This window comes from Montipora capricornis, chromosome 14 (genome assembly GCF_036669925.1).
Source record: "Montipora capricornis isolate CH-2021 chromosome 14, ASM3666992v2, whole genome shotgun sequence".
NCBI classification, from domain to species: Eukaryota; Metazoa; Cnidaria; class Anthozoa; order Scleractinia; family Acroporidae; genus Montipora; species Montipora capricornis.
Window position 1 is genome coordinate 31921621 of NC_090896.1, and position 27500 is coordinate 31949120.

The window sequence follows — 27500 nt, forward strand, 5'->3', positions numbered from 1 at the left end:
CAGGGCGGCCTTGTTGGTGTTCCTAAACAATGGAACAGCGGCCATGTTGGTCGTGTACCCAACTACAATCCTCCGGAAATTGAGCTCTATTATCCTTCGAACGTTTTCGTTTGATTCGGTGGACGAACAAGGTTACCGATCACGTAAGTGAAAACACTCTATAATATGAGTTCCAGTCTATTCTATGCACAGTATTCTTTGTCAAAATACTGGCATTTTTAGATGCTTTTCACGCTTGAGAATCCCCCAAATTATTTGCCCAAAACTTGAGGATTGTTATAGTATATGATTATTACAGCCCTAAACTAAAAAAACAGTTTTAAATCAAACGCAATGTCGTACTTACCACTACGATTTGTCGATGTAAAGTCGTCGCAGACCAACTTGCCGGAACGAGTTGAGCACGCCTAGCTGCGCAGTACTGATGCGCAGTAATCAAGATTCCGGAAATCGAACTCGAAGTCGCTATGGTTGTCGTTGTTGATGCTAAAATCTTCGATTATCGAAGTTAACGACGCCTGAAAAAATCCACGGCTTCGACTGACCTCTGGACTCGAACCGCCTATGATAAATCCGGCCAAGGGAGAAAGTATGATGAAAGCATATGAAAGTCGTATATTATGAAATCTCGCACACAGCTATTAGGTCCAATTTTCATTATAATTTTGTTGTAGAAAAAATGCCAGAAACACAAGCGATTCAATCAGAAAAGAACACTTCCGCGGTGGATTCAAGAAAACGACCCGAGCAACAAATCGTGTGGCCAAACGTTGCTTATATGAGGACTTTCCATCTTATGGCGTTATATGCTATTTACCTCATGCCCTCGGCAAACCCACGGACCTGGTTATGGACCTGGCTTTGTTACTTTTGCGGAGGGATTAGTATTACTTGTGGAGCCCACAGACTCTGGGCGCACCGATCGTATAAAGCCACGTGGCCTTTCAGATTGTTACTAATGCTATTCAACTCCATAGCCTCCCAAAATTCCATTTTTGAATGGACGAGGGATCACCGCGCTCATCACAAGTATTCTGAAACCGACGCAGACCCGCACAATGCTGAAAGACAGGATTCGTCTTTTCACACGTTGGTTGGTTGCTATCTTCACGTCAGGAGGGGAGGGATTTCACAACTTCCATCACACGTTTCCTCAAGACTATGCCGCAAGTGAATTGGGTCTCCGAATAAACACCTCCAAGTGGTTCATTGATTTAGCCTCACTGCTCGGACTTGCATTTGACTTGAAAACTGTATCCAAGGACGTGATCTTAAAACGAAAAATGCGCACTGGAGACTTAGCTAGTAATCAGTAAGAGGGGTTACGTTTTAAAAGGGAACCAAAGAATAATCACACTAATCACCAAAGATTGATCACATTGCCTCTCTTTAGTATTCGCATTTTTTTTAGAATTGTTTCATCAAAATGCTTTCCCATGCACACCTGATTTTAAAAAAAACGACTTAAAATAAGCAATCGAAATGATTCTCAGGCTTAGATAATTTTTAAACATGAAGGAAATAAAAGGAACCGTAATTGATCAAGAAAAAACTAAGTTTGTTCAGTATGCCTATGACGCGACTGCTGTACTCTCGGACATAGAATCAGCCCGTATACTGTTTCAGTTATTAAACAAATTTAAAGAAATGTCTGGTTTAAACGTCTGAATAGCTCAAAAACTGAAGGACTCTGGTTGGGTTACTGAAAGCTTGCGAAATGAAGTCTCTTCTACTCAAAGGGCCTCAGGATCTAGGGAGAGCCCTTGGCATGGCCGTAGCTACACACAAAAAAAATTATGACTGAGGCAATGTCCGTGGTTAAATTCACTGGGATCCCGCCTTATTGAAAAATAGAAATTCTGGAATGTCTGCGAAGTCAGACTTTATCCATACAATCAAAGCTATTTGTGCAAATCCCGCTTGACAGTTGGTGCAGTTTCTCTGTTCAAACCATCAAGGAACAAAGAAGTTCGAGATAAAATCCAAAAAAAAGCCGAATCTTTCAAGTTACCAGGCGCAATCAACAGTACAATAAATTTTATTTATACTCGAATAATTTATATTTAAGATACCAATAACAGATGCTATTATCTCTGAGGAAAGTAGACTTTGAGAAATTCCAGTTTTCCAGCAGCAGTTACTCAACTATCATTTTGTGAGAAGTATGTCACTAAACCATTGTTTAGCGCTTTCGTAAACTTCTTCTTCTTCTTCTTCTTCTTCTTCTTCTTCTTCTTCTTCTTCTTCTTCTTCTTAAAACAAAGTGAAATTATATTTTAAATGACGTTTTCAATGCCGACGTAGTCAAATTCGCGTAAGCTCCACATTCAGCATCTGTGGCCGACTTGGATTATAAACTTTCAATCGATGAGACCATATCACGAATTACTACGGCCGCGACAGCATTCAAACAACTACCGATAGGATTCACTGAGAATCCAAATGCTAAGACGTGTACTGAAATAAAAATATCGGCAATTTTGGTTAAAGAAAAATGTAGAAAATATTTAAGATAGAAAGCTTAGTAATCCAATAATGTAAACAGAAGTGTTTTCTTGGTAGAATGAGTGAAGTCCTATAAGAAGGACTGTTCTTGATGATGACCGAGGTTGTTTTTCTGAACTAAACTGATTAATCTCAAAACGAAAACAACTGGTACAAGAATATTATCGACTCGATATTAGCAATTTGGGTAATAAAAAGCTAGGAAACAGTCATGATGGAATTTTTGGTAATCTACTAATGTAAATAACAAGTGTGTTTATTATGAGAAGGACTGCTGGTGACTGACGTTTCGCGAGCCTGAACAGAAGTCATTTTCAGAGTCAAGTGTATAATTGACAAAAAATTACGAGGATTGTCTGTCTCAGTAAATGTCGTACTATACAATTTCCGTGCAACCTGTGTCTCAACATAATTGCGAGAGAAAATACCAAGTGTAACAACATATCTCTTTCACACATGTCACAGTCGTTAAAAGTGGGGATAATGAACAAGCTTGATCACGATGGAATGTGCAATTTTTTGGGGGTTCGAAGCGAAATTGTTGCAACATTCGCGAGAAGTAAGGATGGGGACTACTTTACGCAACGCTTCACACAACTTCCAAAAGAAGTTTTCAAAACCGACGTTGTGTGATATAGTACAGTGGCCCGGAAGGCTCAAACAGAAACAAAAAATAGATCCCCAATGCGTACTTGTGTGAGATTTTAATCAAATAAACGTTGATTATTAGCATTACAGTAAATGTAAATGTAATGTCATGTTATAGTGATAAATATCGAGTAAAGATTCCGTAGAATCCCCAAGTTGCAGACGAGAAAACGGTTATACTACTTATGACCCCAGAGAACTTAAATCTCGCAAAGCAGATAAAGAAAACCTTCGATAAATGGAAAAGGTCTTTGCTTTAACTGAATATTTTCAAAATCCTGTTTGTACATGTTTGAGAACGGGTGACCTTCTTTTGTGTGTCTAGAATTCCAACACGGTCTTATAACGGACTGGAGCTTGTGTTGGGAGACGGTCAACTGAAAATAAAAGCAGATTCTATACTCACAACGACATCCAATACGACTGTAGCTGAGATATATCAATGATAATAGAGAATAAGTAAACTTTCATGTTCGTAAAGAAATCATCGGGATTCACAGGTATTTTTTTTTTTTGGGATGCTTACATGATTCGCGGACCAAGGACCAAACTGGCGGACGAAGGGCTCGCGATTATATTCACCTTTTTTGTAATTTCAAGAGAAATATTTCAGTTTGGAACTTGCCAATTTAATGGTATCGCAAGAAACAAAATAGCTATCTCCGTGGAAAATTTCAGTTCGTGGCGTTTTGATTCAGGTAAGATATTCAAGATTACCCTTTTTTCTCGAGGACCACGGTCACCATACTAAGCAATTATTGAATGAGGCTGAGTAGGATATGAAGAATTCTGCAGGTCGAGGAGGGTGTTATCCACCAAGGCCCTATAAAATGATTCACTATAAGTTCGTGTCTCTCTTAAGTCTTCTCAAAACCTCGGCTTCACACCTTTAAAGACGTTGACAGCATATTTTGTTGATTTTCCTGTGTTTTGCGGAACAGCATTTGATCAGCTTTTTAATGTCACTTACACTAGCCATCAGAAAACAGATAATTACATAAAAAGATAAAGATTGAATATAAAATGGAACAGTCCCGACGTGTCAAGATTTTCCGATCCTTCAAAGTGGTGTCAGTGTAAATGTCATACCCAGAAATATTAAAGATTCTTGATTTTATTGGGAGGTAGGAAAAGGCGACAGAGGTATTTTAAAATAATCATCGACTTTTCTTTTTTTTTTCTGTCGAGACAGCGTCACATTGCAGATCGTTCCTGGGAAACCAGGTCTTTTCTTTTATGGCATTTTAGCTGCGCCAAGAAAAAGGCGAGGCACTTGCAAGTTGCCATTGCACATTGACCCTAAAGGCAACGTTATCTTTAAAACAGCGGGCTAAATAGTTTTATCCGTCCTCTGCCGTTCTGCCTTTTATTTGGACTAAAGTTAAATGTCACAATGTGGAAACTCGCTGTTCCATCTGGTGGAAAATTTTCACCTACTTTTCCATCCAATGGCAAACGCTGCTTTAGTCGTTATCGCTCTCCCCGCAAAATATATACAAGTAAACAAGGGTATAAAGAGGTATAAGAAAGGAATACAAGGGTATACAGAGGTATACAAGGGTATCGATGGTTATATATTGTTTAAAGACGGGTGACTATATGAATATGTTGCCGGTAAAATCCGTTCTCAGATTGAATCCGTTTTTACCTAGGTTAAATTGGTGATCCTCGTTTTGTGTTAAAGATGAAACAACAACAATGATATTAAGTGCAAGGAGAAATGTAGACTCGGAAAAATATCCGAGTCCCAGATGGGATCTGGGACTCGGATATTTTTCGGAGTCTACATTTCTCCTCACACTTAATATCATGGATCCTCGTTTTACCTAGGATAAATACGCACTCGCTGAATTAAAGAAACTTTTTTTAGAGCCTAAATTAGGCCTAGAGAAAAACTAGGGTCAGGTTGGGATTAGTTTTGGCTATTGTAAATGGATATCAATTGACTTGAAAAAAATTGTGGTGATGTGAGCATGTTCGTTGTTGTACAGAAGTGGTGAAGCCACATGAAGATCTGGCCTCGGTTGTTCAAAAGATGGATAACGCTATCCACCGGATAAATCTTTATCAAGCAGATAAACACTAGCAAAGCCAATTGAGTTATCCGCTGGATAGTGATTTGTCCAGTGGATGGTGCTATCCACCCTTCGAAGAATTGGGGCCAGGAGGATACGAGTTCTAGCGCAGGTGTAAGTGCATAGTAGAATTCTTTGTTCCCTGCTTATTATGTTGTAACGTTGAGAATGAATGGATAAGTGTATATGAATATACAAAAACCGATAAGATTATACGACACATCATGAAGATGTGTTAAGATGCCTTAGACAGAAATTGAGGTAAGGTATAGGTGTTTTAAATTTTGGGGGGTTGATAGCTGCTTCCGATAGAGTGCATATTCAACTTAGGACAAATGAGGATCACCAATTTAACCTAGGTGAAAACGGATTCAACCTGAGCACGGACTTGACCGACATCATATAGCACATGACCTTAAAGCGTGTATTTTAGGACACCAATTTCATGCCCATATATGGGGAAAAAAAGATCGAAGCTACACGCGCAGGAAAATGCACGAGCTACGTTACATCCAAACAAGGAAATTTTTAAACTCAAAATGTCTGTCGAGCATACATTTAAAACCGTGTTCACACTGAACGTTGATTATGATCAATTGAAGTATAATTCAGGCTATCACACTCCATTCAATTGTTGTTTACTTATGTTTCTGTTCACATCTGTGAAAAATTCAAATACAATAGACAGGGTAACCTCCGTCGCAGTGAGACAAAATTGCGCCGTATCGCGTGGCTGCCACGATTATCATCGCCATGCTAGAGACGAGAAGAGAACCAAGGATAGCTTCCGAAAATAGAAAAAGACAAATCCAAATCTTCGCTCCATAAAGCGATTAGAAGTTTCGGCCGCTCATACCACCACGTGTTCACCATTCTGCTCAATTAGGCACTGTAATTACTTCAAACAACCCACCTTGAGGTTGTTTGAAATAATTATAATCCAGTTATAATCACGTACTGTAATTAAATAAATAGATGTGAACCCATCCCAAACTTAATTGGATTGTAATTCGATCGTAATAGAAGCCTATTGTGAATAACAGAGATAATCTTTGAAAACCCTATTTGCGATCCATTTGAATCATCGTTGGCTTTGCCCATACTTGCCTCCTTTTGTATTTGCTGTTTTACTCGAACCTTCCTTTTGTCAATGTTTTATGTAGATATTCTTGCGTTTCGCTTGATTTGGCTACAATTTCCCGGAGTCGATGAATGTGGCTGAATTTCTTGACACAGTGTCTTTAAATATACTAACTTTCCGAAGAAAGAATATATGGAAGTCCTATGTTGACGCTAATTCTGGAAGTCGTGCTCTACGTATTTAGGTAAGCGTATAGAGTTTTTTGACGCGATTTCAGGGCGGCCTTGTTGGTGTTCCTAAACAATGGAACAGCGGCCATGTTGGTCGTGTACCCAACAAGAATCCTCCGGGAATTGAGCTCTATTATCCTTCGAACGTTTTCGTTTGTTTCGGTGGACGAACAAGGTCACCGATCACGTAAGTGAAAACACTCTATGATATGAGTTCCAGTCTATTCTATGCACAGTATTCTTTGGCAAAATATTGGTATTTTTAGATGCTTTTCACGCTTGAGAATCCCCCAAATTATTTGCCCAAAACTTGAGGATTGTTATAGTATATGATTATTACAGCCTTAAACTAAAAAAAACAGTTTTAAATCAAACGCAATGTCGTACTTACCACTACGATTTGTCGAGTCGTCGCAGACCAACTTGCCGGGACGAGTTGAGCACGCCTAGTTGCGCAGTACCGATGCGCAGTAAACAAGGTTCCGGAAGTCGAACTCGAAGTCGCAATCGTTGTCGTTGTTGATGCTAAAAATTTCGATTATCGAAGTTAACGAAACCAAACGAAGCCTGAAAAATACAGGGCTTGGACTGACCTCTCGACTCGAACCGGCTATGAAAAACCCTGCCAAGGGAAAAAGTATGATGAAAGCATAGGAAAGTTGCATATTATGAAATCTCGCGCACAACTATTAGGTCCAATTTACATTATAATTTTGTTGTAGAAAAATGTCAGAAACACAAGCGATTCAATCAGAAAAGAACACTTCCGCGGTGGATTCAAGAAAACGACCCGAGCAACAAATCGTGTGGCCAAACGTTGCTTATGTGGGGACTTTGCATCTTATGGCGTTATATGCTATTTACCTCATGCCCTCGGCAAACCCACGGACCTGGTTATGGACCTGGCTTTGTTACTTTTGCGGAGGGATTGTTAATACTTGTGGAGCCCACAGACTCTGGGCGCACCGATCGTACAAATCCACGTGGCCTTTCAGATTCTTACTAATGCTATTCAACTCCATGGCCTCCCAAAATTCCATTTTTGAATGGACGAGGGATCACCGCGCTCATCACAAGTATTCTGAAACCGACGCAGACCCGCACAATGCTAAGAGAGGATTCTTCTTTTCACACGTTGGTTGGTTGTTGATGAAAAAACACCCTGATGTCATAACGAAAGGAAAACAGTGTGATCTAAGCGACTTGTACGAGGACAAAATCGTCATGTTCCAGAAAAAGAAATCATTGATCAAGATTACTACGTGGTATACCTGAGACCAGCCACATATAAAGACCACTTATATTCACATTTCTAAGAAGAAATAAGAACAAACGTAATAGGCCCCCAAAAAATTCCCTTAGATTTTCTCACTTTTTGGTACCTTTCCTACGCCACAGTTTGGGTATCTTGTGGTCTACACTGATGCGCAGTTGCGTAAGTTGCGTGTTTTCTCTACATTATGCACAAAATGTATTGCGACATCCTCCAATTTCATTCCATGTAAACCTCTTTGTGTTCTCAATTAAAAATAACATATTTTTTTAAATTCCAGATACTACAAGCTTTTCAGCTACTTTTTCAATGTGGTTTTTCCGGTATTTGTTCCGTGGTACTTTTGGGAAGAGAGTCTCTTCAACGCATTCATAATTTGTTTTGGATTCCGCTATGCCATTACTCTGAATGGTATCTGGAACATAAATAGCTTGTCTCATCTCTGGGGATACAAGCCTTATGACAAGACCATAAATCCGACACAGAACTTTATTGCTATCTTGACGTCAGGAGGGGAGGGATTTCACAACTTCCATCACACGTTTCCTCAAGACTATGCCGCAAGTGAATTGGGTCTCCGAATAAACACCTCCAAGTGGTTCATTGATTTAGCCGCACTGCTCGGACTTGCATTTGACTTGAAAACTGTATCCAAGGACGTGATCTTAAAACGAAAAATGCGCACTGGAGACTTAGCTAGTAATCAGTAAGAGGGGTTACGTTTTAAAAGGGAACCAAAGAATAATCACACTAATCGCCAAAGATTGATCACATTGCCTCTCTTTAGTATACGCATTTTTTTTTAGAATTGTTTCATCAAAATGCTTTCCATGCACACCTGATTTAAAAAAACGACGTAAAATAAGCAATCAAAATGATTCGCAGGCTTAGATAATTTTTAAACATAAAGGAAATAAAAGGAACCGTAATTGATCAAGAAAAAACTAAGTTTGTTCAGTATGCCTATGACGCGACTGCTGTACTCTCGGACATAAAATCAGCCCGTATACTGTTTCAGTTAGTAAACAAATTTAAAGAAATGTCTGGTTTAAACGTCTGAATAGCTCAAAAACTGAAGGACTCTGGTTGGGTTACTGAAAGCTTGCGAAATGAAGTCTCTTGTACTCAAAGGGCCTCAGGATCTAGGGAGAGCCCTTGGCATTGCCGTAGCTACACACAAAAAAAATTATGACTGAGGCAATGTCCGTGGTTAAATTCACTGGGATCCCGCCTTATTGAAAAATAGAAATTCTGGAATGTCTGCGAAGTCAGACTTTATCCATACAATCAAAGCTATTTGTGCAAATCCCGCTTGACAGTTGGTGCAGTTTCTCTGTTCAAACCATCAAGGAACAAAGAAGTTCGAGATAAAATCCAAGAAAAAGCTGAATCTTTCATGTTACCAGGCGCGATCAACAGTACAATAAATTTTATTTATACTCGAATAATTTATATTTAAGATACCAATAAAAGATGCTATTATCTCTGAGGAAAGTAGACTTTGAGAAATTCCAGTTTTCCAGCAGCAGTTACTCAACTATCATGTTGTGAGAAGTATGTCACTTAATCATTGTTTAGCGCTTCCGTAAACAATGTTATTTTTTCTGTCAGGCTCGGCTAACTCCCCGATTGTGGCAGCACTAAGTGCTATTCTTCTTCTTCTTCTTCTTCTTCGTCTTCTTCTTCTTCTTCTTCTTCTTCTTCTTCTTCTTCTTCTTCTTCTTCTTCTTCTTCTTCTTCTTCCATGCTAGAATGTTGATCACGTTTCTTATCCTTAGTAGTCTTGGTTTCTTTCCGTGGTGGTATGGCAAATACCAATTCATAGGGTGTTTGTTTTGTGGCTTCATGTTGGTTCGCTATTTCCTTGCCGACGGACTTAGAATAATGGTGAAATATTCAAAACAAAGTGAAATTATATTTTAAATGACGTTTTCGATGCCGACGTAGTCGAATTCGTGTAAGCTCCACATTCAGCATCTGTGGCCGACTTGGATTATAATCTTTCGATTGATGAGACCATATCACGAATTACTACGGCCGCGACAGCATTCAAACAACTACCGATAGAATTCACTGAGAATCCAAATGCTAAGACGTGTACTGAAATAAAAATATCGGCAATTTTGGTTAAAGAAAAATGTAGAAAATATTTAAGATAGAAAGCTTAGTAATTCAATAATGTAAACAGAAGTGTTTTCTTGTTAGAATGAGTGAAGTCCTAAGAAGGACTGTTCTTGATGATGACCGAGGTTGTTTTTCTGAACTAAACTGATTAATCTCAAAACGAAAACAACTGGTACAAGAATATTATCGACTCGATATTAGCAATTTGGGTAATAAAAACCTAGGAAACAGTCATGATGGAATTTTTGGTAATCTACTAATGTAAATAACAAGTGTGTATATTATGAGAAGGACTGCTGGTGACTGACGTTTCGCGAGCCTGAACAGAAGTCATTTTCAGAGTCAAGTGTATAATTGACAAAAAATTACGAGGATTGTCTGTCTCAGTAAATGTCGTACTATACAATTTCCGTGCAACCTGTGTCTCAACATAATTGCGAGAGAAAATACCAAGTGTAACAACATATCTCTTTCACACATGTCACAGTCGTTAAATGTGGGGATAATGAACAAGCTTGATCACGATGGAATGTGCAATTTTTGGGGGGTTCGAAGCGAAATTGTTGCAACATTCGCGAGAAGTAAGGGTGGGGACTACTTTACGCAACGCTTCACACAACTTCCAAACGAAGTTTTCAAAACCGACGTGTTGTGATATAGTACAGTGACCCGGAAGGCTCAAACACAAACAAAAAATAGATCCGCAATGCGTACTTGTGTGGGCTTTCAGTCAAATAAACGTTGATTATTAGCATTACAGAAAATGTAATACATTTTGTCATGTTATAGTGATAAATATCGAGTAAAGATTCCGTAGAATCCCCAAGTTGCAGACAAGAAAACGGTTATACTACTTATGACCCCAGAGAACTTAAATCTCGCAAAGCAGATAAAGAAAACGTTCGATAAATGGAAAAGGTCTTTGCTTTAACTGAATATTTTCAAAATCCTGTTTCTACATGTTTACGAACGGGTGACCGTCTTTTGTATGTCTAGAATACCAACACGGTCTTATAACGGACTGAAGCTTGTGTTGGGAGACGGTCAACTGAAAATAAAAGCAGATTCTATACTCACAACTACATCCAATACGACGATGGCTGAGATGTAACAAGGAAAATAGAGAAAAAGTAAATTTCCGTGGTCGTACAGAACACATCGGGATTCACAGGTATTTTTTTTTTTGGGATGCTTACATGCTTCGCGGACCAAGTACCAAACTGGCGGACGAAGTGCTTGCGATTATGTTCACCTTTTTTGTAATTTCTAGAGAAATATTTCAGCTTGTCCTGTGTGGTTTAGCGGTTAGATTCGGCGAAGGACTCATTACTGAGGGATGTCAGAGGTGCACGATTCAAGTCTCGGTAAGTGGCATTCAAAGCGATTTCTTTCTCTCATATACACATTGTAGAACGAGCAAGTAGGGGTAGATATAACAAATGGATTAGGGGATGGAAGGTTAAGAGGGACAAGGACAAACAGAAAGAGAGTAAGAAAGGAAGAGAGTAGAGAGGAAAGTGGGAGGAGGGAAAGGAGATTGTTTGGTTTTTTGGTTTGTTTTTAACCCCCCTAAAAAAACCGTGCCCCTGTTTTTTTCACCCACATCCCATAAAGAAAATCCTTTTTCAAACAGTTGATTAATAACCTAAGTTAATTAAATTCACCTAGTTTGATTTAAATTTACCTAGTTTTATTAATTTTAACCTAGTTTGATTGAAATGGACTTGAATTTTATTTCAACCTGTAACATCCCTAAATGACGTCATTCATGCTTCAGAGAGAGTTATTTGATGTTTGGCTCCGTTTCCGCCGCAACCCAGTTGCCCTTGTTTGTGACATCCAGGAGATGTATCTCCAGATAGAGATTGAGCCCAAAGACCGACCGCTTTTCCGATTCCTATGGCGATATGGGAAAACAGACCGCAGCACGGAAGTTTATGAGTTCCGCGGAGTCGTTTTTGGAAAGAACTCGGCCCCATGGAAGCCCAGTTCGTTGCACAGGAAAACGCTAGGCGTTACCGAACCGAGTACCCATTATCTGCCGAAACTGTACTTCAGTCTACCTACATGGATGACTCACTGGGCAATGTTGAAGGAGAAGCGAAAGGAATTGAACTGTTTCATCAACTAAGTGAACTGTGGGCAAAAGCAGGAATGCACGCAAGGAAATGGGTTTCAAATTCAGACGAAGTAATGGCAATCATACCAGAAGAAGACCGTGCTACGGAAGTGAACATCAGGGACAATAGCGATACAGTTACCACAACACTTGGACTGCAGAGGAACAGCACTGTAGATGCATCCGTAATACCTGCAACACCGGTCTCGTCGGGCTATCCAATTACTAAAAGGAACGTTTTAAAGAAGGTCGCGACAGTCTTTGATCCACTAGGTCTGGTCAGTCCCTTCATCGTACAAGAAAAATTATGCTTCAAGAATTGCGGAATCGGGGTTACGAATGGCATGAGGAAGTTGAAGATGAAATGGCTAACCGCATACAGAACTGGATATCAGAGCTGCCATGTTTACTGGATGTCAAAGTTCCCCGATACCTGAGAGGACCGCAGCCAGGAGGTGGTAACATTTGACGATGCCTCGCAGCAAGCTTATGGAGCTGTGTCATATTTACGAAGCGAGTATGAAGACGGCTCAGTAACCACACGACCGATAGCGTCTAAGTAAAGTAGCACCGCTCACACCTATTTGTTATGAGTTCGAATGTGTTTGAGGACAGGTGGCTTGCAAACTAAACTGAACGCAGGGTTGTCGGAACAACAACAAGAAGATTTATTCCAAAATGAACGTAGTCTCCACGAAGTAAAACTCTAAACAGCACGTAACTTGATAAACTTACACGGCCTCCGTCAACTTGAACAAACACTGCTTCTGTCACACTTGACTTAACACGGCTAACGCCAACTCTCTCCGCTTGTGAAAACTAGTTAAAAATCATAGCTCAGACTCGCTTACTTATATACTTACACAATGAGATTCTAGAACTTTGTAAAACAGTAAACAATCTAATTATAGAAAGATTACAAAACACACCGATTTAGAAACGTTTACGCACGAACCTAAAAATAAACAAACTACGAACTCTCGCGAAGGTTCTAGAAAGTAACGCTAGTCACGCAATGCTATTTTTCGTAACACTATTACTGTACCTAGGCTGGAATTAATGGGGGCCATTGTTGGGTTGAGGTTAACCCAGTCCGTTTCAAGAGCGCTAGAAGTACCGTTATTAAAGGCTCTGATCGCATAGACGTCTTATGGTGGCGCATTGGCGAAATACAATGTACACAGATCCAGCTCAATGGCAACACGTTCCCACCGAACAAAATCCGGCAGACCTGTGTTCTAGAGGAACTGGTCCAGTCGAACTTGCCTAGTCTCCTCTATGGTGGGACGGTACTCAATGGATGAGTAAGTCGAACAGTGAGTGGCCGAAGATGCAGCTAGCAGACTCCCCAACCATCATGCCAGAGATGAGAACAGGAAAGAAACAGAAGAAAGAGTTTACCGCATACGTGTCGCTTCAGACAAACCAACCACAGGATTCGACTAAACCTAGTCAGACAGCTACCACCACAGGCTGGCGATTGGATCGAAAGCGCTTCTCAAGTTGAAGCCGATTAGTCCGTTTTTATGCTTCGAACTTATCGGTGGAGACTAGTTCGCCGAGTGGTGTCGATACAGGACAATGCCTGTTTGTCCGTGTTGCTTAATTAAGACACATTCAAAAACCTTATGACATTCCAGATAATCTGTATAATATTCTCACCAACAAAGGAAGACAACGTGTGAATCATAGACCGGGTGGTGAGCCGTGACACGCTCACAAAAGAGATTTTTGCGAGCAAGCTGAATGTGATAATGGAGTATGTAAACGATGAAATGACAGTATGAAATGGATCATATATGAACTGCGGATACGAAATCAAGTGAAGCTATGATCCTCGCAGTTATGAACGCAATTTTTGCAATCTCTTTTTAAATTAAAAATTCGTCAGATCCTAACCTGATCAAGAGATGTCATTAATGTTTTTTTATCAGAGAGTAAATCCTATCTTTTCAAGGAGTATTTCCCAGTCAATGATCCTAGGATTAAACAGGAAAAAGGGCCTGGACATTGCACTTTTATTTAGCAAATTGTTCTTTTCCCCATATATGTTCCAGCAGTCTCCCGAACATAGGTGTATCAGTTAATTGCAAGGGGTATTTTGGTGGACAAGTATTTATGATTCTGTAACAAAACAGTGCACCAAATGTGAAGCCTCATTACGGCAATTCTTGGTTTTCATCCTCGTGATGAGACGGCCATGTTGGTGTACAAAACAATATAAAATGGCCCCACAAGAGTCAAATTCCCAAAAGACATTTTACTGCATTGTTCTGTACACCAGCATCGATCGCCGCCGTGACGTCAGATGAAAACCCTTAATGAACAGTGTTATTGATCACACTACTGTGCAACTAGAACTTCTTCTGAGTGTAATCTCAAGCGGCCTGTCTTGTAGGCAATTTACCTTTTCATTGAAGAAATGCTGTGAGACAGGGACAAAGAACTTCAATATTTACTATGTACTCCAGTACTTGTGTTTATTCCAACTTCACAAGTTGACAAGGTGTTTTCTCTTGGACAACTGCCTTTATGGGGTCAGTCAGGAGATTAAGTGGCTATTGCAAAGTGGCAGCACTCTAAATGAACTGCAGCCTTGGTTCAAGGAGGAGGTTGACAACTTTCAAATATGCTGTTAGAAAAAACGATTAATATGTTACGTTTAACTAACTCATTGTAAATATGATTGATTGTAAAGGTGATTTCAGAAAACCGTGCTCAAATTATCTTATTGATGAAAACTGTAGTGATTGCATTGGCAATACCCTAGTGCGTAAACTTAACCAAACGTTGTGAACATATCACGCTTCAAAAACAAATATGGAACACTCACCGTAAGCCTCCGTTAGTTTCTGCAGCGCACACCACAAAAAATTAACTGGGTTTGGGCCTCAAGGACCGAAGATTCCACACAAATGTTACACACATCTGATTTGTCTCCTTAAATGAAATCATCATGATCTCAGCTCCAAAATTCATAAAGTGACACAGGCAGAAAACGAGATCAAATCATCGAAATGCACACACTTGCGTTCATTTGCACGCCCTATCTAGAGCATACGTAGTCGTTTTTCAGCTCTGTTTGTCCAATATCAAAGATGTATGCTGTAAACTGGCTAGAATGTCAGGTAGAGTATTGGCTCCTCGATGAGCTCTAAACTTGAGCCCTCGATATAGTCACATGATACTGGTCACATTGGCATACATGGAGGGGTGGACGGACGTACGGTCGTACGGTGGTACGATGACTAAAACCAAATTTTCTCGCATGGATGGGTTACCATATTTTTTTAAAACTATAGTGCTCTGCCCTCACGGAGCTCCGCTATTAAGCGGTGCACAACGTGGCACGGGACAATTATTCTATAATTGGATTGACGCAAATGGTCTTGGAGTAAAAGACTTTATGTCGTCCTCTCGAATTCTCATCCAGTTTTATTTCTTCTCCTCTCTCAGACTGTGTGGTAAAGAAACGTACCTTTCTTCAGTTTACTTGTTTAACAATATACACAAAAAAAAATTCTCAGTTCTGATAGGCTAACAAATAGTGAAGTCTCATGTAACACGAGTGCAAATTACAAGTGAACTGGCTTAAAAGAATAGAAACCAACAAGAGCCATTCGGATTAAAGCGGTTTCTGTAGCAACATGCTTTTGGAAATTTGAGATAACATACGGACAGAAAATGGCTGGGTTTTCAGCAAACAATGGTAGCTAGCGCTTTGGAAACACAACTAACACGACGATGGAACAGCTACTGAAGAAATTTTTCCATAAACCCGAACACAGTTATGATCCCAGAGTACTTTAATATCTTTCTGGCTGAATGCGCGGAAACGTGGTATGTATTTCTTTTAATTTAATTCTTCACAACCCAGTAGTAGTTACGTTATTTTACTTTTTATTGAAAGGGGTGGAGCCGGTCAACAGGGAAGAAAAAGAAGAGGAGGAAAATGTCAACAACAGATTCGCGGAAAAGAAGCCATTTGGTGCTTTAATCTCTTCTATGCGGTGGCTTTTAAAGCAGTTCTTTGGTCGTCGCACTGCAGCAGTCAAGAACATCATGGAATGAAAATGGACTGAATGGAAGATTTTCAACAGGTTACAAAAATGAGACTTCGAGTTCGTTCTGTCCAACAAAAACAAGATAACGCGGGTTGCAGGGCTAGAGATTTCAAGCCAAGAATCTCTGCAGTCGGTTAAGAAAGGTGTCTGATTGCTCTCTTCAAGCAGCTTGTAGAGCGAACACCATTAAATATGCAACGATATCGATATGGTTGTTTCCACTACAGCCAGCCATTTGGTGCTAGTGTTAAAATGGTTAAAACGGCCAGTGTTAAAATGGCCGCCGTATCGGTAAAAAGGTCTATTTTCGCGGGTATTAGAAAGTGAGAAAAAGTTCACAATTCACATTGCAAGAATGATAACAGTCAGCAAGCTGAGGAAAGCAAACGTTGAGTGCTCAGATATCGTCAGTCACAGGACACAGAAGCTTACAGCGTCTTGACGACTACACTTATGTACAGAAATTTAGGTAATTGGTATATTTGCTATCTATTTTGAGCATTGACGTTAAGGGTAAGGTTTAGCGTTATTCTTTGGTGTGGGTAATACAGCCATTTATCTTTACTTGTATGAGGGTTGGAATTTATAGGACACTTTGTGACGTTAATTGTCTGTATTCCCAGACGCGAGTGATGAAGAGCAAGATGACACTCTAGGGCACAGTTGCAAAATCGTCTTGCGTCTAGTAATTTCCTGTATTTCTGGACATATCTGCACGACTACGATAAAGCCGACGACGAGGAGAAACGGCGGCCCTCTCTTGCAAAGTACAAAGGATATCATAAAATCCCTCTGCTTAGAATAATCCAATACCAGTTTTCGATATGACTCCACTCGCTCCGCGGTCGGGTGGCGATTAATTTGCCGCTATCTTCGACATGCAACAGCCGGCCCATCGATGACAGCGTCGAAGGGAAACCAATTTCCACCTCACATTGGGGTTCGAAGTTTCCGAATTTTTCAATGGATCCAGCCACTGAAACCATGACGAAGTCTCAAGAACAAACGAACACGTTTAACAACTGCCAAGTTTCTTTCATCGTTGGCTGATCAAAGTGTGTACCAGAGATTTCAAAACGGGCTATAGGTCCCGCAAGGAAAGAGAGCTTTTATTTGTCAAACGACGGCTGGAAACCACGGAACAACAGGATAAAAAAAGGGAAGCAATAAATTTTGCCCTTTTACTGAAGCTAACTTACTTGCTTCTTTGTCTCTTGTTTTTTTGTGTAGCAGCTGATCCAAAGATTACTCGCCATTGCTACGCAACCCTTGCAGGAAACAATGATATGTCATTCTTTCTATTGTTTTAGCTATTGTTTGGGGTAAGTGTTGAGAACCAATGTCGAGTAATCTTTGGACCAGCTGCTACATCACCCGTTTTTTTTTTTTTGTCTGAGGAAGTCGACTAACATTTTTTTACACAACGTCACACAATAGCCGGTTTTGAAAAACTCTATACAATACACGCCACTTAACAAATTGTGTCACAATTCCTCTTGGAGAATTTCTCAGGGTCCCCTCAAGTTAGAACTTTCTCGATCTGTAAGTACTTAATTGTCCATTACTTCAAGTTCATCAATCACACAGTTCACAATAACGATGACTAATGACAGGATGTGTATTTGCTTTTTGTCATTACCAGCGAGCACGTTCTGCATAAAATTTGGTTTTAACTAGAAAATTTCACGTACGCCTTTTTCAAACGGTTTGCATTTTTGTATTTTCATGTGTGTGGAATAATGTCGCAAGTATATCTGTTTTCTATGCACACGCCTAATTTAAACATTCTTGTATTCTTTTCTTTTTTGAAAGCGTTCTTAAGATGTTTGTTTGTTTGTTTGTTTGTTTGTGCAATACATGCATGAAATCAATGCGGACGTGGTACTAGTCATTAAAACGATCTAAATAAAGAAATTACTGAACTGAACTGAGTCACAGCCATGGTACGCTCTCAGCATATTCTTAAAATTTTAGTTAATATCAAGCTCAACGCTCATATAAAAAAACATTCCTATAAAAAGTGTCAGGCAGTCTAGTTTTATTACGAAAATTGAATGGAATCTAAAGGATGAAAATGTCACTCGAGCATATGTGATATGAAAAGTACAATGGAGACCAGAAGGCGTCCGGCAATAAAATCGACTTCCCCATTTTACTTTTCCTCTTGTCACTCAAAAACAGCTGTTTCTTCCGATCTAATTAAAGTTAAGAAGTTTGCACATGCTAAATTGAATTTGCGCAAGCGCATTATGATGGACAGAATTGTGGCACGTATGTGTGCAAAAAGTTGTCCACGTTTTTTTTATTCAGTTAAAACTCTATCATGATAGAATTCTTAACCATGTAGACTGCATTTTCTGAAGCGGTGTAGAAGGTTTGTTTTTAATTAAAAGAGATTGTTCGATGGATTTTTGTCTGTTTTCCTGCTTAAATTACAAAAAAAAACTTTTTTCACTGATAATTTCTCATGCTAGTCTATAGCACTCCGCACTCCTTGACATTTTGAAGAAAGATATCAAATCATTATTATTATTATTATTATTATCAATGCGACTGATGAGAATTGGAAAAAAGGACCTTTAATTTTTCAAAATGCAGATATTCTCATTCTTCACCGTGATTAATAAGGAAAGAAGGCAGCTACTCTTGGTGAAGTAAAGAATGTACGGGTTTAGCTTGTGTTTAAAAACTTCTTTTAACAGCTGAGTTTACAGGGACTGACTAACGAACTGAACTAATGTGACAGAACCCTTTAAAAATGCAGTTGCTGACGTATGGCTTGTTTCAAGGAAGACAAAAAGTAAAATGCTTCTGTTGTCGAAGTTCCTGTGCGGATGAAAATAGAGTTCACGATCCTTCATCTTGCATTCCACCTGATCAATAGCTACCGCGGAAATAAAAGCTCACCGGAAGATCAATAAAAACTTGAGTCGCCTAGGCTTCCGCTTAAAATTTCTTTTTGGTCATCGAATTATACGCACCCCCTACCAGCTGACCAGTTTTATGCAAATTTCACACAAAGATTAATAGTTTTCAACAAGTTTAAAAATTAAAGGCACCGCAGCTGACCCGTCAACTGTCACATCATTTCAATTACCCTTAAATTTTTTACATTTTGGTGAGTATTGTGTAACCAGAGCCTCATGATACGTCTATAGTTCGTTTGATCTTTCAGTTATTCCATATAAACCAAGACTCTAGCAGTCTTTAGAGCATTCAACGGCTCGGTGTAGACAAAGCGCTGCCGTTTTGGCTGGTTGCCAAAGATGTTTTACAATCGCGTTTTTGGCTTGCTTTCCACACGTAAGTAAAGTGCTTTTATTTTTTTTTTTTTTGTAACCAAGTCATTCAATTTCTTTTCTTTTTCTTCAATGCATATGATAGTTATTTTCAATTTCAGAATTAGCCCTTTCCATTAGAATCAAAGGGATAATAATGTACGAGAGGTTGAAAAACACCTGACTTTATGGCTCCCAATTCAATGTATTTACCGAGTTGGGAGCCGTTTTGGGTTCATATCTAACGTGATGCTGTTCATTTCTTGTGAAATACAGATAACCTTAGGCTTTAGGGTATGGAATACCCAAGCCAGAATGTTCCTAATTTATATATTTATGTAAGATTTAAATTAAAAGGGCAAGCCGGATTGTTTTATGCAGCTAGGTCAGACGTTTTACGAGAAAAGTAAACGCCAAATCAATATTTTTTGTTTTCTCTCTCGAAAACAAAAAATTCAGTGACTCCGGTATTCTGAATTTCCTTTTGCATATCAAAACTTGTAGCAGTGCCTAACTACGAAACGCGCTCGAAATCATTTCATTTTTGATCTTGAAGTCATGCATCACCAAAATATTTATTATGGAGCTGAGAGTGTCACAAAAATCAATTGAGTGTTCTGTTGAAATTCGAACGTAAAAAAACACAAAGAAGGATATAAAAGTATGCTAATGTGTAGTTAACAGAATCGAACAATATGGTGTCTGCTTTTTCCCCTTCGTCGAAAAAAATCGGATGTTGGTCTAAGACTCTTTAAATGAAGGATAGAAAAACTGTCTTACGCAATATTTGCCCAATGCATTTTGTGCTTGAAGAAACAACCAAAAATCATGTTGGTCAATATTTTCACGGGCGCAGAAAAAATGCTTGGATCGACAGCACCTGTCCATATCTGAATATCTTTTGCGGGAAAATTTGCATCACAAGAACATTGCTTTAATAGGAAACTCAATCCATTTTATGGCCTGCCTAGAAATTTCCAGCTATTTGCATCTTACTTTTTGTATAGTTTCTGCGTTTTATTATATTGTCTTTGCGGTATTTCTTATAGAATTCTTATAGAAGTCGTCTGTTGCGAATATAACCCAAAGAGGCGAATTAAACCTCCTTTGCTGTAATTATTCATCCTTTCAAGGTTTCCCTCACAAAGATGTAAATCTTATTTCGTGGGAGCAACATTGTCCCCAGGACAGAATAAACCACCACCATAATGACAATAATACACCACCGACATACGCCTACTCTTCGTCTGCAAAGAAAAACCCTCCCCTACCCTCAGTTAGTATTCAGCGTTAAAAGCGGGCCTAACTTCTGACAACTATAAAGACCGTGAGAAATCAAAATTGCTGGGTGGAGGAAAAGTGAAATATGTTGTGAGCCCAACAACCAGATAAATCTATTGATGTAGTCTGCGTAAGATGGGCTGTGTCAGCGGTAAAGTCAAGAGAAACGGAGCAAGAAAATTTAGGAGGTGTGGGGTGGGTAAAAACTTCATTGCTATTCTTTTACAGCCCTTCTGTCAATCATACCAACTTCAAACACTACCCTAGAGTCGTTTCAAGGATTCCCCAAGCCAAAGGAGATTAAATCCTCTAAACGTTGGTATCGTCAAGCCATTATTATTACTTCAGGAACACCCAACTTGTGTCCGAGATTTATTCCACACAAGTCAAGGGTAAAATTGCCTGGAGGAAAATCCCTTTACCTTGACATCAGAAGCTCATGCTTTGACCTTGAAGCGTGTAAATTGCAACTCTCTCCTTGGAACAAAGCTGGGGATTTTATGCTCAAATATGGACAAAACTAAGATCGATGCTACACGCACGGGAAAATGCTTGAGCTACGTGACATCCAAATAAGGAGATTTTTAATCTCAAAAAAACCCCAGCTCTGAGTTAAACGCGTCAAGGTCACGTTCTTCTGCTTGATATTCATAGCGATTTTTGTTACCGCAATCGTTACAGGAAGTACAAAAGGGAATTCTTCTATTATTGCACAATGTGACGTATTTCTTGTCATGTTGTTTTTCGTTGTGTCTAATATTTTAGTATTTTAATATTTTAATATATTAAAATTAGTAGCGTAGCTCTTGTAACCCTCTATTGTTTGGGATTTTAAGCAGTTTCTGTTGTTTTTAAGTTTGAGTCATTGCTTCAATTGTTTAGCCTTTTGTTTTAGACTTGGGTATTGAGCCAATCACATTAACCGTTACGAGAGCTGCTACATGACTCATAATCTTGAGTGTGACAATGAATAAACAATCGTTGAGGCCCTCCAAGGGGTTTTGGTGAACAAAGGAACACGACTAATTTGGACAGGGAAACAGGGAACAGGGGAACAATGCCAAAATATTTTAGGGAACAAGGAAACAAAAACAATTTTTTGGGATCAAAAAGCTGGCAACAAGTTTGAAAGTAATGGAACGGACTGTTGTGTGAGATAGTGCCCAAATATGGTAGCTCCATATTGGGGCGTGCCATGTGGTCGAGAGAGTAGGGGATATTGTAAGAGTGTGTGGCTCGCGGACGATATTAAAAAACTCTGGACTTAAGTGTCCTACGCGTTCGGTGTTAGCGAACCCAGGGTAAGGTAACAGTGGTGCAAGGAGTGGGGAGGGCAGACGCGGATATTAGCGACGAAAGTGGGGAAATCGTTCTCAAAACGCAGGATGGGAGTGTCGTGGATGAAAATGTCTCACCACTCATCTATACGGCAGCGGTCTCCGGTTCTAACTTGGACGCTATTATGAAAGTACTTCAGTCCATACAGAAATAAACAGGCTGGAACAACAAGGGCTAAAAACTGAACTTCAAGCAGAAGAACTGTCGCAACGCTTCAAAGAACTGGGTACTCGTGTGAATAATCAAGCATCGCAGCTGGAGACTGAGCTTAAGTTACACGGAGATAAATTGACTTTGAAAATAAATTCTTTGGAGGAAGATTTCGTAAATAAGGTGGATTTCCTTGACTCGAAACAACGTTCCTTCGAAGAAGAGGTTAACGAAAGGCTCAAAGGGACACAAGAGAAGTTCGACTCGCAGCTGAAGACTTTCAGTGATAAACTAAGGAAAACGCTGGATACAGCGTAACAACAAATGCATGTTAAAGTAGAAAATTTCACGCCTTTGAAAGGCTTTTACCGGAGGTCTCCAAGTTTTCAACGCCTCAGTCAGCTTCCAGTGGAGATTTGTTTTGTTTGTTTTGTTTTGTTTTGTTTTTCAACTTTATTGGTCTGTCTCTCTTCGAAATAAATAATTACATATGAGGTTCCATAATTTAATACTTCGATTAAAGAAGGATTACTCATAGGTAGCTGTTTTACAGAAAGGCGTCTCCAAGTACTTTATATCGCTTGATTGAGATCGCCGAGTATGGCCGCGACTAACACTCTTAATAAAGCTAATATCAATGTCAATGTAGCCATACAAAGCCTCATAAAGAAATACTAAATCTTTGACCTCGCGGTCATAGGTAAGAGGCAGCAAATCCAGATGAATCAGTCTTTCTTTGTAGGACAGTTCACTTTGCTTGATTTGTAAAATCCAGCGTGTAGCTCTTCTCTGAACCCTTTCAGCTTTCTACTTTAGAGTTGAGTGGCTGGGAGACCACACCTCAGTTGCATAGCTCATTTGGGACTTCTGTAGTGCCAGGTACAAGGATCTTCTAACCTTGACGTCGGTCAGCATGGGACAAGTGCGACGAAGAAGACCGAGTAGCTTATTCGCTTTAGCAGAGACCATGAGAACTTCAGTTTCCCTCGTTAATTTACTTGTTATCATGACAACGAGATCTTTCTCCTCGTTCACTTGTTGTAAGTCAACGTGGCCAAGGTGGTAGTCATAACGCACTGGATTTCTCTTCCGCGTCACTGTTAAGACCTTGCACTTTGATGCGTTAAAATTAATATTATTGTGAAGACTCCAGGAATTTAGGTTTGTTAAAGCTTGCTGCAATTTATCTGTACCTGGATATGATAAGATACTTCCATAAAGCTTAGTGTCATCTGCGTAAAGGGCTGTCAAAGAACCATCAGGCAAGGCACTTGGCAGGTCGTTGATAAAGATAATGAAGAGTAATGGGCCAAGCAGACTTCCTTGGGGCACTCCGGAGGTTACGGGGGCCCAACTGGAGGTGAATCCATCTACAACAACTCGTTGCTGCCGATCCTGCAGATAGGTCTTTAACCAATTATGTAGATGTCCAACTACTCCGTATCTCTCAAGCTTCTCAAGGAGGATGGCGTGGTCCACAGAGTCAAACGCTTAGGCAAAGTCCAAATACAAGATGTCTGTTTCAATGTTGTTGTCGAGAATTTTTTCAATGGAATGTAGGACTGACAGTAACTGAGAAACTAAGAGCGATTTTGCATGAAACCGTGTTGTAATGGGGTTATAACGTTTTTTATATGGTAGAAGAGACTATTCCAGATACAGCGTTCAAGTATTTTGTTTACTAGGCACAAAAGGGAGATAGGTCTATAATTTGAAGCAAGCTCCTTAGAGTCTTTTTTATGAACAGGTGTTATGTTAGCTTCTTTCCATTCCTTGGGCAAACAAGCTGTTTTGAGCGAGGTGTCTCATTAGCATATTCCTTAAGAAGTCTGGCCGGAATCCCATCGAGACCACAGGATTTCGTGATGTCAAGGTCCATTAGACACTTTGCGACTTCGTTAACCGAAATAGTTCATTCAGACATAAGCGGCCAGGCAAACGATTGATCATGAATATTCAAGTATTTAGTGTTTACGTTTGTAGTCGACTGTGGCCTAAAGACAGAGGAAAAATACAAGTTGAATAATTCTGCCTTATCAGCAGAGCTGGTTGCGGTAACACCGTTGTAAGAGATAACACTTGGTTTTCCTCGTGAGTGCAGAATTGCCTTATGGTCGCTCCAGAACAATTTTGGATTGTCTTTGAACGAAGACCCGATTTTCTTTAAGTAATCTCGATGCTTAGCCCTAATAACATATTTGACTTCCTGGCTTAAAGTGGGCAATTTCAACTTGTTGGTTGCAGTTTTCTTACGCCGGTATTTTCTCAGCGCAGTATATTTCTTTCTTAGACAATGACGGGCTTCAGAGTCTATCCAACGAGGTGAGTTAGTGTCCTTGACTGTTTTGATATAAACACACTCAGAGACAGCAGTCAAAAATAGATCTCTCCAACTTTGCGGCGTACCGGGTTTGCTCGATGAAACTTTCCTCTAACGGAGAAATCACTAATATAATGATCTGACGGAAATTCGCTAACTCCCGGGCTGTGTGTAGAAACACCTTCAATTACTTCAGGACAATTGCACAGAACAAGATCAAGTTTGTTTCCAGCAATATGGGTTGGACAGTGAACGAGCTGAAATGGGAAGTTGTCTCCCATTAAGTCGCAAAAAGTGTCACCAGTTGCATTTCCTCCAATATTAACAGGAGAAGATGAATCCGTCCAGTCCAAGGCGGGAATGTTGAAATCGCCAACTACAAACACACAGCTAGATTCAGGATTGCTCCTCAAAGATGAAATTTGTAGAATTAAATCGACATTGTTCGAGCCTGGGGGGCGATAAAACGTGTAAAGAATAAGTGATTTGCTGCATGTAAATATTTCAACCGCTACCATTTTGGTGTTGTCTCTTTCAAGACCTTTACAGCGTATGGATTGCGGATCTGATTTAACAGCAATGAGGACACCACAACCAGTCATGGTAACAACCTTGCGACAAGCCTGAAAGGTTCTGCCTTGAGTCTACTGAGAAATCTTCCATCAAATACCCGTCAAGACTATAAGGAGTTGGTTGCAGCTCTTGAGAGCGTATTTGGCTCGGCGCACCAGCAAGAACTGCATCGTTCCAAGTTTAAAAGTAGATTGAGACGGCGTGACGAATCACTACAAGAGCTAGCCGACGATTTAAAGTGCTTGGCTAGGCTGGCTTACCCTTCTGCGCCAGAAGAAATGAAGGATCTACTGGCCAAGGAGCAATTTATTGATGCTATCCTGGATGGAGATACCAGACTACGATTGAAGCAAAACCGTGCCCAGTCCCTTCGAGCAGCTCTCACCTTGGCTATGGAGTTAGAATCTTACCGGCTAACATCTCGCCAAAGGGACTTTCAGGCTCGTGGAGTGAACTGTGACACAGCAGAAGGAACTTCAACTGAGAAGCCTGGTCATGGGGAATGCCGGCTGGATGATTTACTGGCACAAGTTAAAGGGCTGCTTGCTGGGAAAGGCCGGCCCGGAAAACAGTCAATTTAGCCCCACAAGTTACGATGATGACTGGACAGTTGTCCCACAAGGGGGACATCCTCACAGTAAATGGAAACATTGATGGTGTGATCTGTCCTATGGTCGTTGACACAGGAGCTAATGCCACAGTAGTCCGACCGGATGTACTGAGCAAGAGTACACTTTCTCGCTTACAGGGTACCATGAGTGTACTTAAACCTGCTACAGGGGACACAGTGAATGTTTCTGGTAAACTATGGCTCGGGATAAAAATAGGAGGCAGATATTTCCGACAAGTTCATACTCGGCCTGGACTTCTTGGTGGCCCATAGTTGTACAGTTGATGCTGGAGCAGGAAGCCTGGGTATCGGATTGGAAGAAGTCCCTCTTCATAAGCCGTCAGCTAGACAACTAGCTCGCTGTTATCGTTCAACAGCTGTGGAAGACACACTGATTTATCCTTACAATGAAACCCTCGTGGCGGTGAGGATCATGGATGATCCACTTGGCGAACCGTGGGGAACAGTAGGCCCATCGTTTACTGCCAGGCTGATGTTATGGTTGGTAAGACGCTGGTTGAAGCCCAACAAGATTATGTTCCTGTGAGAGCGGTAAATCTCTCTGGTCAAACAAGAACAATTTGTCAAGGTACTGAGGTAGCAAGCTGTGAACCCGAATTAACAAAGCAGCATGACTTCACTCCTGATTCTCAAGTCACAGGGGATGACTTGCCAGAACATTTAAAGGACCCCTATGCCCAAAGTACGAAGGGGTTAAATGCTGGTCAACAGCGTCAGCTGCATGAGCTCATGCTTGCATTTCTTCTTCTCAAAGGGGCCTCAAGATCTGGGCAAAACATGAGATTAACACCGGGGATGCTATCCCTGTTCGTCAGCACCCAAGGAGACTACCTTTGGCACAGAGTGAGGAAGCCTTTAAAGCTGTCGAGGACATGCAGAAACAAGGCATAATTGAGCCCTCAGTCAGTCCCTGGGCCTCACCTGTCGTGATGGTCAAGAAAAACGATGGATCGACAAGGTTTTGGGTGGACTACCGCAAACTGAATGACCTCACGAAAAAGGTCTCCTATCCGCTGCCAAGGATAGACAGCACCCTTGATGAACTCGCTGGTCCAACTTGGTTTTCGACCCTTGACTTCACGAGTGGTTAGAACACTTGAGACATGTGTTTCCCCGTTTCAGCGCAGCCAACCTGAAGTTGAATCCTAAGAAATGGGAACTGCAAAGTTACGTTCCTTGGCCATGTAGTCTGTGCAGAGGGAGTAACCACAGACCCCGACAAAGTAGAGGCAGTTAAAACCTGGCCTGTGCCACGAAATGCCAAGGAGGTTAAGAGATTTGTTGGATTGGGCACCTACTACCGGCGATTCGTACGGTCACTCTCTGGTGTTGCTAGGCCCCTGCATGAACTGAATGAGAAAGGCCAATCATTCGAGTGGACAAAGGCTTGTGAAGAGTCATTTCAGCAGCTCAAGGATACTCTTGTGTCTGCCCCGGTTCTAACGTACCTTTGCACCACGGAACCCTTCCTACTATATACGGATGCCAGTGATGTCGGTGTAGGGGCAGTTCTCTCTCAAGTCCAAGATGGTGAGGAGAGAGTCATAGCCTACTACAGCCATGCACTCAGCAGACCTGAACGCAACTATTGCACCAATACGAGTGAACTTCTGGCAGTTGTCAGAGCAATTGAGAATTTTCACGCCTACCTCTATGGAAGGCAGTTTACTGTAAGAACTGACCACGCTTCGCTACAATGGCTGATCACTTTCAAGAACCCAGAAGGACAGATGGCTCGGTGGTTAGAGAAACTACAGACCTATGACTTTCGCATCGAATATCGGGAGGGCAAAGGTCATCAAAATGCAGA

General features: G+C 40.5%; 2 protein-coding genes, 1 long non-coding RNA gene and 1 pseudogene across 4 annotated transcripts in view; 3 read left to right on the forward strand and 1 right to left on the reverse strand.

Moving 5' to 3' along the window:
* Positions 1-456, reverse strand: part of LOC138032877 (uncharacterized) — a 25131-nt gene extending 24675 nt beyond the window's left edge. Inside the window, exon 1 of the long non-coding RNA XR_011128504.1 lies at positions 347-456. This is a non-coding gene — a long non-coding RNA (uncharacterized lncRNA). The remainder of the gene's footprint in view (positions 1-346) is intronic.
* A 226-nt stretch (positions 457-682) lies between these two features.
* On the forward strand, positions 683-2069 carry LOC138032878 (stearoyl-CoA desaturase 5 pseudogene; annotated as a pseudogene).
* A 4004-nt stretch (positions 2070-6073) lies between these two features.
* On the forward strand, positions 6074-9902 carry LOC138032411 (stearoyl-CoA desaturase 5-like). The gene is made up of 3 exons (XM_068880074.1): positions 6074-6553; positions 7262-7775; positions 8091-9902. The coding sequence occupies exons 1-3, from the start codon at positions 6513-6515 to the stop codon at positions 8520-8522; spliced, it is 987 nt and encodes a 328-aa protein (XP_068736175.1). The 5' UTR covers positions 6074-6512; the 3' UTR covers positions 8523-9902.
* A 9285-nt stretch (positions 9903-19187) lies between these two features.
* LOC138032290 (uncharacterized) overlaps positions 19188-27500 on the forward strand; it is a 20238-nt gene continuing 11925 nt past the window's right edge. For both annotated transcript variants that reach the window (XM_068879934.1, XM_068879935.1), the window contains exon 1: positions 19188-19422. In XM_068879934.1, coding sequence (XP_068736035.1) covers positions 19386-19422 — 37 coding nt within the window. In that variant the 5' untranslated portion in view covers positions 19188-19385. The remainder of the gene's footprint in view (positions 19423-27500) is intronic.